The 12,887-nt window shown below is 42.4% G+C and overlaps 1 protein-coding gene across 3 annotated transcripts in view; it reads left to right on the top strand.

The window, feature by feature from the left end:
• The first annotated feature begins 2,991 nt into the window (after window positions 1-2,991).
• Window positions 2,992-12,887, top strand: part of LOC110529039 (phospholipid transfer protein) — a 32,534-nt gene continuing 22,638 nt past the window's right edge. Inside the window, exons 1-2 of one of the 3 annotated variants that reach the window (XM_036984162.1) lie at window positions 2,992-3,178; window positions 9,617-9,737. In XM_036984162.1, coding sequence (XP_036840057.1) covers window positions 9,632-9,737 — 106 coding nt within the window. In that variant the 5' untranslated portion in view covers window positions 2,992-3,178; window positions 9,617-9,631. Of the gene's footprint in view, window positions 3,179-3,269; window positions 3,487-8,198; window positions 8,362-9,616; window positions 9,738-12,887 lie in introns of those variants that run through there. The other 2 variants (XM_036984163.1, XM_036984161.1) reach the window with 2 other exon arrangements.

Below are 12,887 nucleotides of genomic sequence, written 5' to 3' on the forward strand. Positions count from 1 at the left end.
TGCAAGGGGTTATGAGGACTGCAGATGTGGCCAGGGCAATAAATTGCAATGAGATGCCTAAGACAGCGCTACAGGGAGACAGGACGGACACTGATCATCCTCGCAGTGGCAGACCACGTGTAACAATACCTGCACAGGATCGGTGCATCTGAACATCACACAGGTACAGGATGGCAACAACAACTGCCAGAGATACACCAGGAACACACAATCCCTCCATCAGTGCTCAGACTGTCCACAATAGGCTGAGAGATGCTGGACTGAGGGTTTGTAGGCCTGTTGTCAGGCAGGTCCTCACCAGACATCACTGGCAAAAACGTTGCCTATGGACACAAACCCACCATCGCTGGACCAGACAGGATTGGCAAAAAGTGCTCTTCACTGACGAGTTTTGTCTCACCAGGGGTGATGGTCGGATTCACATTTATCGTCGAATGAATGAGAGTTACACCGAGGCTTGTTCTCTGGAGCGGGATCGATTGGAGGTGGAGGGTCCGTCATGGTCTGTGGCGATGTTGGACTGCATCATCGGACTGAGCTTGTGGTCATTGCAGGCAATCTCAATGCTGTGCGTTACAGGGAAGACATCCTCCTCCCTCATGTGGTACCCTTCCTGCAGGCTCATCCTGACATGACCCTCCAGCATGACAATGCCACCAGCCATACTGCTCGTTCTGTGCGTGATTTCCTGCAAGACAGGAATGTAAGGGTTCTGCCATGGCTAGCGAAAAGCCCGGATCTCAATCCCATTGAGCATGTCTGGGACCTGTTGGATCAGAGGGTGAGGGCTAGGGCCATTCCCCCCCAGAAATGTCTGTGAACTTGCAGGTGCCTTGGTGGAAGAGTTGGGTAACATCTCACAGCAAGAACTGGCAAATCTGGTGCAGTCCATGAGGAGTAGATGCACTGCAGTACTTAATGCAGCTGGTGGCCACACCAGATACTGACTGTTACTTTTGAGTTTGACTCCCCCTTTGTTCAGGGACACATTATTCAATTTCTGTTAGTCACATGTCTGTGGAACTTGTTCAGTTTATGTCTTAGTTGTTGAATCTTGTTATGTTCATACAAACATTTACACATGTTAAGTTTGCTGAAAATTAACGCAGTTGACAGTGAGAGGACGTTTATTTTTTTGCTGAGTTTATGATATTGTACAACAGGTCAGGAGAAAAGTCAGGTCTCACTTGTTGACCATAAATGATGTCATCACTGACATCTGGTGGTGCATGGATGTATGGATGATCTGTTCTTCTATGGCCATTAAAGGTGTTATACCTAAAAACCCTCGCCTATGCAGAAGCTAGGTTAATTGCAACAGCACTAGGCTGCATTCACAACAAATCTCCCCTCCCCTGCATTCCATAAAATGGTGAACTCTCGCTTTAAAATAAAAATGTGTTTTAATTAAACATTTCTATTTCACAGCGATTTAGATGGTACAATGATTCCCTACACTATTCATTGATTGTTTTCTCACATAAACGGAAATTGAGCGAAAAGTGTAGAATTTTAGCAACCAGGAAATGACAGAGCAATTTCTACATTGGTGACTTGACCCGATTTCCACTAGATAACACAATCACAAAGTCAAAACAGCATTCCCATTTTGACAACACATGCCACTTTGGCGGGAGAAATCAATAGGCAAATATCAGTGCAAATCACAACACTGGTGGGTAAATAACACTCTGAAACACTATCATTGCACTATTACTACAGATATACTGTATTATGGCCATTTTCTGAAATTACAATGCAAAAATTCACCCATCACATGGTGTATGCTGTAGTCTACAATTGGTGCAGAAGCCTCACGCCATATACTTAATTTAAAAAATATATCCTCCCATTTCGCTGAACAGCTCTTTTATGTTGTGTTTTTTATACGTCACATAAGTGGGCTGAGCCATCATTGTGGCACGGAGTCGGGAAACACTATGATCTGTGTGGTCCAGAGACTTAAATGGCACTTAACGCTGTGAACCAGCCCTGGCCCTGCTGCTCCCAATTTGCTCAGTGCATTCCTGCACAGTTCAGGAGTCTTGTGCAAATGAACATGTGGCATGGCATGAAAGTTACCTAAATCGACATGACATAGCACAAAACTTACCTAACAATGAACCGGGTTAATAAAACAGGTAAAAAAATAAAAAAATAAATAGAAATATGATATAGGCCTACAGTAGTAGTTTTCAGGAAATTCTCACTTTTTAAAGAGTAGGCTACAATTATATCCGACCAGTGGGTTAGCCCGATCTTTCCAAGGGTTGGTACAAGCTATTTTTAGCATTTCACCTCAGTCAGAAGAATGCAAAGGCTAACCTATTATTTAATGAACCTCGTGGCATGGAGTACCTCAAATTACCTTTGAATCATCATACTTTGAAAAAGCAAAAATGGAATTCTAAGAAGAGAACACCCAATTATAATAGAGGTCCTCACAAATTAAAGGACAGCCTTGCCAAAAAAAGTTGTCTGCAAAATGGGACCCTCAAATATGTTTCCCGTCATGAACATGAATCACAATTTTATATTTTGCATTCACACTTATTTTTCTCATGTGTATTCTGCAATTGGTACAGTATGTTGTATGATAACGATTCACTACTCAAGTGAAAATAGGCCCTCTTGAATGTCAATTATTTGGGCATTGAATGTTCTGGGCATTTTACCATGATTGAAATCAGTGGTTTGTAGTTTTGAAAAAGTTGCCCTATGTCCGAATAGACTTGTATCATGTTTTTATTAGTATCAATCCTAATTTTGGAGTGGCTTTTGACATCGCTAATAATAATGTTATTTATAGAAATTACCCACTGGGCACACACAGGTTGAATCAAAGTTGTTTCTATGTCATTTCAACAAAATTACATTAAACCAAACGTGGAAAAGGCTACATGTTGAATTGACGTCTGTGCACCAGTGGGTACTGTCATCACAATAGCCACAAGAGTCATGTGACCTATACAAAGCGAGTCACTCCCCTTTCTCCACAACTTGCCTATATAGACAAAGGATGAAGAAAGATAGAGTGTTTGTGTAGATTAGAGGGAGAGAGTCACTTCAACATCCCTCCAGTCATTGAAGCTGAAAGCAGGAACAAGTATTTGAACCAGGGAAACCCTTGGGAGCCGAGTCAACTCATTTGCCACAGAGATATTGCCAATAACACACTGTAAGTATTGCAGTTTATTGTGTAAGCCCATCTAGGGGGGGAAGGAGGGATGGGGGAAGGAAAATATATTTTATAAGATGGAAAGTCTGCACAAAGGTGGTAGACAGACCAAGCAGGCTCAGAACTCACAGTATCCAGGATTTGATCATTTGAGTTGGGAGGACAAAGACTTGTATTATTTCTTATTGTTGTTGCATTGTCGAGAAGGAACCTGCAAGTAAGAATTTCATTGGAAGGTGTATCACCATACATGCGACTAATAAAACTTGAAACTTCTCTGTGCCAACTCCACAATGGCACAAGCAAAGGTGAGTGTGGGTATGACTTTCAGGTATAGTCTACTAACAAAGACTTGAAAGAATGTAATCATCGTTAGAAACTGATGATTTTAATTTAGGTAATATGAGATGGAACAGAACTCAATGCTGCACTTTTTCCAGACAGGTTTGGATTTGTGTTTTATGATTTGGGATGACGCAACAGAACAAACTAGCAAGGATTCACAAAGTAAGGGGCTACAAACTGGTTGTTATTAGTCAATTCAAAGGGTATTAAGTGGATATTGAAAATACTGTTTATGTACACAGTGGTTAAGCAGTCTGTATTTAAATCCTATGGTTACTGTAATTATGTCTTATTATGTCTTCTTACATTGATTCCAACACTGAGATGACAGATGTTTGGTAAACTCTCAATACAGTCTTCTGTGTTTCAATTTAGTGTATGCGACTATGTAAGTTAAAGCTTAATTGGTAAGGACCATCGATCACACTAGTGAAAATTAACGTGCTGTGTTTGACTATTGATACAATTCTAACTTTGAGATGGTCCATGATGGAAGATGTTGAAAGTTGAAAAAAAGAGACTGATCACTTGAAAAATAATGAAACGATACCCCGGCAATAACCAAAGATGGCAGTATTGCAACTCATCTTTGCTCAAAAAAAGTAATAATTTAACGAGCAAATTACAAAGCATAAGCTGTGAATAACTTTGAAATAGTTTTAGGCCTATGTTCCATCAATAAATAATCGGATCTGTGCAGAAACAGAGAGCTCCTTGTTTTACATTTTCTTTTCTTGTATAGTCACCCCATTGAAGTGTCCTGGGTGAAGGAATATTTTTTGGGTAGTCACCCCATTGAAGTGTCCTGGGTGAAGGAATATTTTTTGGGTAGTCACCCCATTGAAGTGTCCTGGGTGAAGGAATATTTTTTGGGTAGTCACCCCATTGAAGTGTCCTGGGTGAAGGAATATTTTTTTGGTAGTCACCCCATTGAAGTGTCCTGGGTGAAGGAATATTTTTTGGGTAGTCACACTGTTGAAGTGTCCTGGATAAAGAATTTTGGGGGGGATTTTCAAGTCTCTCAGTCGAGCACCTGATTCCCTTTTTGTTCAAGCTGAGCTAAAGTGCATTTGGGTACACTTTCCTTCCATTGAAATAGGAGCTGAGGCTTAGAGTCCTTATGACTCATACTCACAGGGCCGGACCTAGCCGTTTGGGGGCCCTAAGCGAGATTTAGTTGGGGGGCCCTCCCACCTCGAGGGCAAAACATTTTAGTCCCCCCCCCCCTTGACAGCGGAGAGAACATTTTGGTTTTAAAATACATTTCCTGCAATTATCAACATTTCGCCATGGGCAGTAGAGAAAATGTTAACATTTTAAAACAACTTTCTGCAATTATACTCATTTAGCCATGGGGTGGAGAGAAGTTTAGCAATGTCATAACATATTCCAGGCAATTATACTCATTTAGCCATGGGGCAGAGAGAAGTTTAGCAATGTCATAACATATTCCAGGCAATTATACTCATTTAGCCATGGGGCAGAGAGAAGTTTAGCAATGTCATAACATATTCCAGGCAATTATACTCATTTAGCCATGGGGCAGAGAGAAGTTTAGCAATGTCATAACATATTCCAGGCAATTATACTCATTTAGCCATGGGGCAGAGAGAAGTTTAGCAATGTCATAACATATTCCAGGCAATTATACTCATTTAGCCATGGGGCAGAGAGAAGTTTAGCAATGTCATAACATATTCCAGGCAATTATACTCATTTAGCCATGGGGCAGAGAGAAGTTTAGCAATGTCATAACATATTCCAGGCAATTATACTCATTTAGCCATGGGGCAGAGAGAAGTTTAGCAATGTCATAACATATTCCAGGCAATTATACTCATTTAGCCATGGGGCAGAGAGAAGTTTAGCAATGTCATAACATATTCCAGGCAATTATACTCATTTAGCCATGGGGCAGAGAGAAGTTTAGCAATGTCATAACATATTCCAGGCAATTATACTCATTTAGCCATGGGGCAGAGAGAAGTTTAGCAATGTCATAACATATTCCAGGCAATTATACTCATTTAGCCATGGGGCAGAGAGAAGTTTAGCAATGTCATAACATATTCCAGGCAATTATACTCATTTAGCCATGGGGCAGAGAGAAGTTTAGCAATGTAATAACATATTCCAGGCAATTATACTCATTTAGCCATGGGGCAGAGAGAAGTTTAGCAATGTCATAACATATTCCAGGCAATTATACTCATTTAGCCATGGGGCAGAGAGAAGTTTAGCAATGTCATAACATATTCCAGGCAATTATACTCATTTAGCCATGGGGCAGAGAGAAGTTTAGCAATGTCATAACATATTCCAGGCAATTATACTCATTTAGCCATGGGGCAGAGAGAAGTTTAGCAATGTCATAACATATTCCAGGCAATTATACTCATTTAGCCATGGGGCAGAGAGAAGTTTAGCAATGTCATAACATATTCCAGGCAATTATACTCATTTAGCCATGGGGCAGAGAGAAGTTTAGCAATGTCATAACATATTCCAGGCAATTATACTCATTTAGCCATGGGGCAGAGAGAAGTTTAGCAATGTCATAACATATTCCAGGCAATTATACTCATTTAGCCATGGGGCAGAGAGAAGTTTAGCAATGTCATAACATATTCCAGGCAATTATACTCATTTAGCCATGGGGCAGAGAGAAGTTTAGCAATGTCATAACATATTCCAGGCAATTATACTCATTTAGCCATGGGGCAGAGAGAAGTTTAGCAATGTCATAACATATTCCAGGCAATTATACTCATTTAGCCATGGGGTGGAGAGAGAAATGTTTTCTGTTTTAAAGCTAATTTCCTGTAATTCTACACATTTTGCCAATACTTATTATACGTTAATTATATCTGAATGAGATTGACTAACATAATCAAAGGGGGCCCCCTGGAGTTCAGGGGCCCTGGGTATATGTCCTGTGTGCCCAGTTGGTATTCGGGCATGATTACTACAAAGTTTAGATAGCTGGCTAGACTAATTTACCAATATAAAAATTGTTAGCTGGCATGGCTAATCGAGTGACTGCCAGTGACTAACTTAACAAGAGAAAAACTGATGCTGCATAATCAAATTTCGAAATGGCACCTTGTGTATTCTACTATTCTAACACTGAGTTCATAAAAATAGATACGTTTTTTTTGGTGGGCCCCCTAGTGGACAGGGGCACTAAGCAACCGCTGATGTAGCTTTATGCCTGGGGCCGGCCATGCATACACATCCTTATCTAGTTCTACAGCAGGTGTTGAATCAGTCAACTCTGACATGCTCTGTAGAATATCTTATTCAAGTGACAAAACTTGATGCAAGTTTTTTGATGCAAGTTTTTTGGCTGCTCTTTCTTGAGGGGCTGCTCTTTCTTGAGGGGCTGCTCTTTCTTGAGGGGCTGCTCTTTCTTGAGGGGCTGCTCTTGCCTATATGTGCTGATTACCTGTAACTACATGAGTATGGTTAACTTTAACTTAACACAAAAGGGCATGAATACAGCACCTCTCATGAAGCACAGTATGGGCTGTTGTTAGTGTTTGGGTCTGGCACGCACACGTGCCCTGTTCCCAGAACTCTTCACTCAGAGTTCTCTATTGGTCATTGGCCTGGATACGACCGTACACTTATCAAAACAAATCAAATAAAAATGTATCGGTCACATACACGTGTTTAGCAGATGTTATTGCGGGGTGTAGCAAATCTCTTGTGTGTATGAACTGAAGTACCCGCACTCTCCTCCATTGCGAAACACTTGTTTCCCATCAGCCAAAATAGTTGCCTGGAGTGAGATAACTGGGGGATGGTGGAGGATATACAATAGATGACATGCTTTCAACACAACAACAAAAAATTGAATGTTGGGAAAAAAGCCTGTGTCAAACTCACTCTGGAACATGTGCCATCTTGCCATCACCCTCAATCATTCTCAAGCTTTGGCCACCAGCATTTGACCATTCATAAATCACTCAATTAGTAACGCTTTTAAACACTTGGTGGTTTTATGATGTGGGTGCACTTATCCTTGTGTGGTGGTCACTGTTGTTGTGAAGAAGACGCCGTTTATGATCAGAATCACCTTTATTCGCCAACTACATTTACACATACTTAGTGATATGATTCTGCTAGTGATATACAACATTTAGAGACAGAGTACAGGCAGGAGTTTACACAAAGTTTCTCCCCCACACAAGCTGTTCCTTCTAGGAATCCGCAATCTTTGGCCCCTGTACAGATTCTAAGAAAGGGGTGAGGGAATTGTAAATTGTCCATTCAAAGGGAAAGGTCTTTAGGGAGATTAAGTTTGTTGAGTTAGCCGTTTGTATGAGTTTAAACTGTAGAGAGTCTAAATGAAATGGGTTTGGCAGCGGGGGTGGGTTGTCCAGCAGTCCCTCCTAAAATCTTACGGGTCAACGAACATCCTGCTCTCCTTCAAACCTTTTCTGTTCCTCACTGTCGGGGGTTACTAGAACTAACTGCTGCCCCTGCTGTTAAACAAGACAAAGAGCTGTGCAGCTACACACGCGCACACGCACGCACGCACGCACGCACGCACGCACGCACGCACGCACGCACACACACACACACACACACACACACACACACACACACACACACACACACACACACACACACACACACACACACACACACACACACACTCTCTCTCTCTCTTTCTGACTCACCTACTTAGCAACCGTACATGTTACAGCAGGACAGGGAATCAGACTGCAGCATTTGAATTGCACACTGTGGAGATACTGTAAAGAAGACAAACATTTAGGGGTTTTCTTTGTTTTTCTCTTTTATTTGGCTTCCACAGACCCTCCGTTATTGAGGTAAGAGATTTTGGTGCAGGATTTTGTCAGGGAGGAGAAATGCATCTTGGAATTCTTGCTTGTGATGGAGATAAAGAGGGCTAAGAGCCTGAGTGATATACAGGACAAGAAGTAATAACTAAATTGACATCTGAATTACTAAAAAGCATCTGTAAGCAAGGTTGATGATATGAATACACAAATTAGCTTAAAATGAGATATGTTATTGTAAATACAAGGGACACAATGAGTGTTGTTGTTTGAGAGGACTTTATTACTCAGAGCAGTTCGGTAGTGTGCACATTGTCCCAGTACATCTTAACTGCCTATCTTCGTGAAAATATAAGGGCCGAAAATGTACATGTTTGTAAGCGACTAATAATCATCTATGTCCATGGAATCTGTGCATTTTCACTGTTGCAGGACGATGGTGAGAGAAGAACATTGAGATACGCAGTGAAAATAGTTCCTCTAAAAGGCATTCATAACCTTTGACTTTAATATGAAACAATGTTTGAAATGAATACCCATTTATTAGATGATATATAAGTTGATGACCTCGATGACTTCTGGATAATATTGTGTAATTCAGTCTCATGGACTAAAGTGCCAATAAGGTTCATAGGAACTGAATGAATTATGTTATCTCCTTAGTTTCGAGGGAGATTGATGCAACCCCAGAAAGCTCGTCACCAACAATAAATCACTCCTTTTCATTTTCATCTGTGGTGGAAGGTGGCAGAGCTACATCGGTGTTGTCAGACCACGAGACATCCCGAAAATTGTTCTTCTCACGAAAATGTCCCACAACCGTCAGGAGACTCGCCTGAAGTCGGTACCACCGATCTGCCAACTTCTATCTGTAGCATAGAACAGTTTGGGCTTGGTTGTTTTGCTCTAGGACGCCCACAAGCAACACCAGAATCGTCTGAAGACAGCTTGGTACCAGTTTAAAAAATGAATGGAAGCATATAGAAGTAGTTTAGTGCCTAGAAAAAGGGTGAAATATGTGTAATTTTAAACCAAATAGCTAAATGATCCTTGGTATGACCATTTTAAAACAATTACTTATATTAGTTTAGTAAATAACCCACCCCACCCCCCCGGCTTAGACTCTAGGGGGGTTAATTCAATTGAAATAAAATGTATTTAAAACGATCATAGTGCTATGATGCTTTTGGGAAACCCAACCCTAGTATTTAGTGTTTGAGCTTTGAGGTGACTGGATCCTTCCCCACTCACTCTCTGTCTGTCTGTCTGTTTTGACTCCCTGCAGGTTGAGTGAGTCGTGATGGCTTCCTGCACGGTGTCTATCCTCTTCCTTCTCATCGTTGCAATGTCAGCAGCAGAGCCGCCAGGCTGCAAGATCCGGATCACAAACAGAGGCCTCGAAATGTGTAAGAAATTCACAACAAAAACACTCTTTGCCTTCAGAAATTATTCACACCCTTTGACTTATTCTACATGTTGTTGTGTTACAGCCTGAATTCAAAATAGATTAAATTAATTGTTTATTGAAAATGAAATACAGAAATATCTAATTTACATAAGTATTCACACCCCTGAGTCAATACATGTTAGAATTGCCTTTGGCAACAATTAGAGCTGTGAGTCTTTCTGGGTAAGTCTCAAAGAGCTTTGCACACCTGGATTGTGCAACATATTTGCACATTATTCTTTTTTTAATTCTTCAAACTGTCTAGTTGGTTTATGATCATTTCTAGACAGCCATTTTCAAATCGTCATAGATTTTCAAACCGATTTAAGTCAAAACTGTAACTCGAACATTCACTGTCTTCTTGGTAAGCAACTCCAGTGTAGATTTTGCCTTGTGTTTTAGGTTCTTGTCCTGCTGAAAGGTGAATTTGTCATCCAGTGTCTATTGGAAAGCAGACTGAACCAGGTTTTCCTCTAGGATTTTGCCTGTGCTTCGCTTTATTCCATTTCTTTTTATCCTGAAAAACTCCCTAGTCCTTGCAGATGACAAGCACACCCATAACATGATGCAGCCCACCCCCATGCTTGAAAATATGAAGCGTGGTACTCAGTAATGTGTTGGTATTCATGACAAAAAGTGAATTGCTTGGCCAAGATGTTTGCAGTATTACTTTAGTGCCTTGTTGCAAACAGGATGCATGTTTTGGAATATTTGTATTCTGTACAGGCTTTCTTCTTCTCCTTCTGACAATTAGGTTAGTATTGTAGAGTAACTACAATGTTGTTGATCCATCCTCTGTTTTCTCCTATCACAGCCATTATCTCTGTAACTGTTTTAAAGTCACCATTGGCCTCGTGGTGAAATTCCTAAGCACCGCTTGCCTCTCTTCCCAGACTTATCAATAAACGGTCCGGGTCCCACCTCAGTGATCCGGGTCCTACATAGACTTTCAGGGCCAGGCTAGCTAACAAACGCTGCACAGCATGCTAGCCAGGTTAGCTAACTTGCCGAGATGAGCTAGCTCCTTCTAGCTATTCCGGCTTCCTAACGATGGAATTGCTTGAGTAGCTATCTTGTTTAGTGTATGTCACTAGCGTTAAGTCACATGGTTATTCTAAATGGACCATGCTGCAGTCAAATAGGCTAGCTAGCCTAGCATAGCCTACAAGCCTCATGGCTAACATCAACTAGCATGCATAACTTCTGGCGAATGAAGCTTACTAGCGTTCCCCTGGTGTTAGAGGCAATCCTATTCCTATTTACAATTCCTGAAGTTGGAGGGAGTGGAGGAAGCAGGGAATGCATGCACCTCCGATGAGGTAGCATCCTCCGAGCACTTGCACGGGTAACCCCCCGGAGCGAGCGACCAGTGCGTCCCTCCACAAGAACATTACTGTGATGTCAGTGCCCCCACGTTTGCTTACGGAAGGCCAAATGGGGTGCTAAGTCAGCCATTGTCGGAGCCCCCTGTGTCCATAAGGGTCCGGGCTTCATCCAGGCTATACAGTCTCACGGAAGCACAACTTAATTGGAAGTTTGTCCATGTTTAAAGCCCCCTATGTTACCCCGTTCACAGGGTTCAATAGGTATATATGGGTTCTATGGGTGATTGGTTTAATTCCTGGGAATTAGATTCCATTACGAATCATCCCTGTCTGTTACCACAGAAGGGAGACATTTTTCAGAGCTGTCTGTCCCTTTTCCAGCTGGGTTACAAGGTGCTGTGGCACCGGTACCTATGACTGGTGGGTATGATAACCTCCATGATAATGTTTTTTCCCTGGGTCTATTTTGTTTGCGTGCGGTTCAGCGCTGGGTTCCAGGTCGCATTTTAATAATAAGTTGGGTGTTGCTTATATTTGTCTTGTTACACACGTGTGTAATGGAAATATGTTTTTTTGTGTATCTCAACTCCCCCTGAGGGAGTGGTGTCACAGCCAGGGTCCCCATTGTACAGCACCCCTGGAGCAATTAGGGTTAACTGCTTTGCTCAAGGGAATAGCGACAGATTTTTCACCTTGTCGACTCCAGTATTCGAACTAGTGACCTTTCGCTCTAACCTCGAATTTAACCTGGCTAGCGCGCTGTGGAACACTTGTAAGCTAGCCTGGTCTCAAAAGTCTATGTAAGATCTGATCACTGAGGTGGGACACGTACCGTTCATTGATAGGTCTGGGAAGAGAGGCAAGTGGTGCTTAGCCAAGGCAGACACAGGCGGCGGGGGGATACCCACAGAACCTGGTCACCCTCTCTCTTACCGCCTAAACAGAGTGAAGCTTGTTGTGACAGAAGTAACTCCAAGTGGGACTGTCAATCAGGGTACGTCATTGATTGACGGAGCCCCCGAACCCAGACTAGACCAGGCTTTAGGCAAACACAGTTGTGTCAACCCAAAGTTCCACAGTGTGCACAGGTGTCAAAAGTGTTGAATCTCCCACATGTGGCTTCAATGAAAAGTGTCCCTTCTCCACATTCAGACACATGGTGCGCGTGAGTGGTGGAAAGGGAAAAATAACCAATCTCTTTCTACAAGGTGGCGTTCCTCCCTGTCAGATGGCACTTGACTGGAGGCTCGCTGTCTGCTCCAACCAATGGTCATGCGAACATGATTTTCCAGGCTGAGTGCTAGTCTTTCACTTCTCTCACAGCCTAAACCGTTTGCTTCGGGTGTCCTTGTCAGGCCTATGGGCCCAGGTCAACTGGGTGGGGCCCTCTGTTATTGTCAGTGGGTTACCATGGTTTCAGTTGTACACCACAAGGAGGTCACGACAGACACATTCACCCCGAGGATGGGGTGACTTGAAAGATGGCAGAGCACACTACATATCAATTACCTGGAGCTCCTAATGGTGTATCTGGTGCTCAGGCGCATCTTCCCGCCTGTGTCAGGCTGGCTTGTGATGGTCAGAACCGGCAATATTTATGGTGGTGGTGCCATACACCAACAGGCGGTGAGGGACTCAGTCTCTCTCCCTCCTAACCTTAGTTTATTGCTGTGGAGCAGCGCTCACATGTTCTCGCTTCTCTATGGTTGCCTCAACTCAGGAGCAGATCTTCTGTCCAGGTGAGGCCCCTCTCTCTTAGGAGTGGTGGGTACACCCCTGGGTGG

The sequence above is a fragment of the Oncorhynchus mykiss genome, chromosome 7 (genome assembly GCF_013265735.2).
Source record: "Oncorhynchus mykiss isolate Arlee chromosome 7, USDA_OmykA_1.1, whole genome shotgun sequence".
Taxonomy (NCBI): domain Eukaryota; kingdom Metazoa; phylum Chordata; class Actinopteri; order Salmoniformes; family Salmonidae; genus Oncorhynchus; species Oncorhynchus mykiss.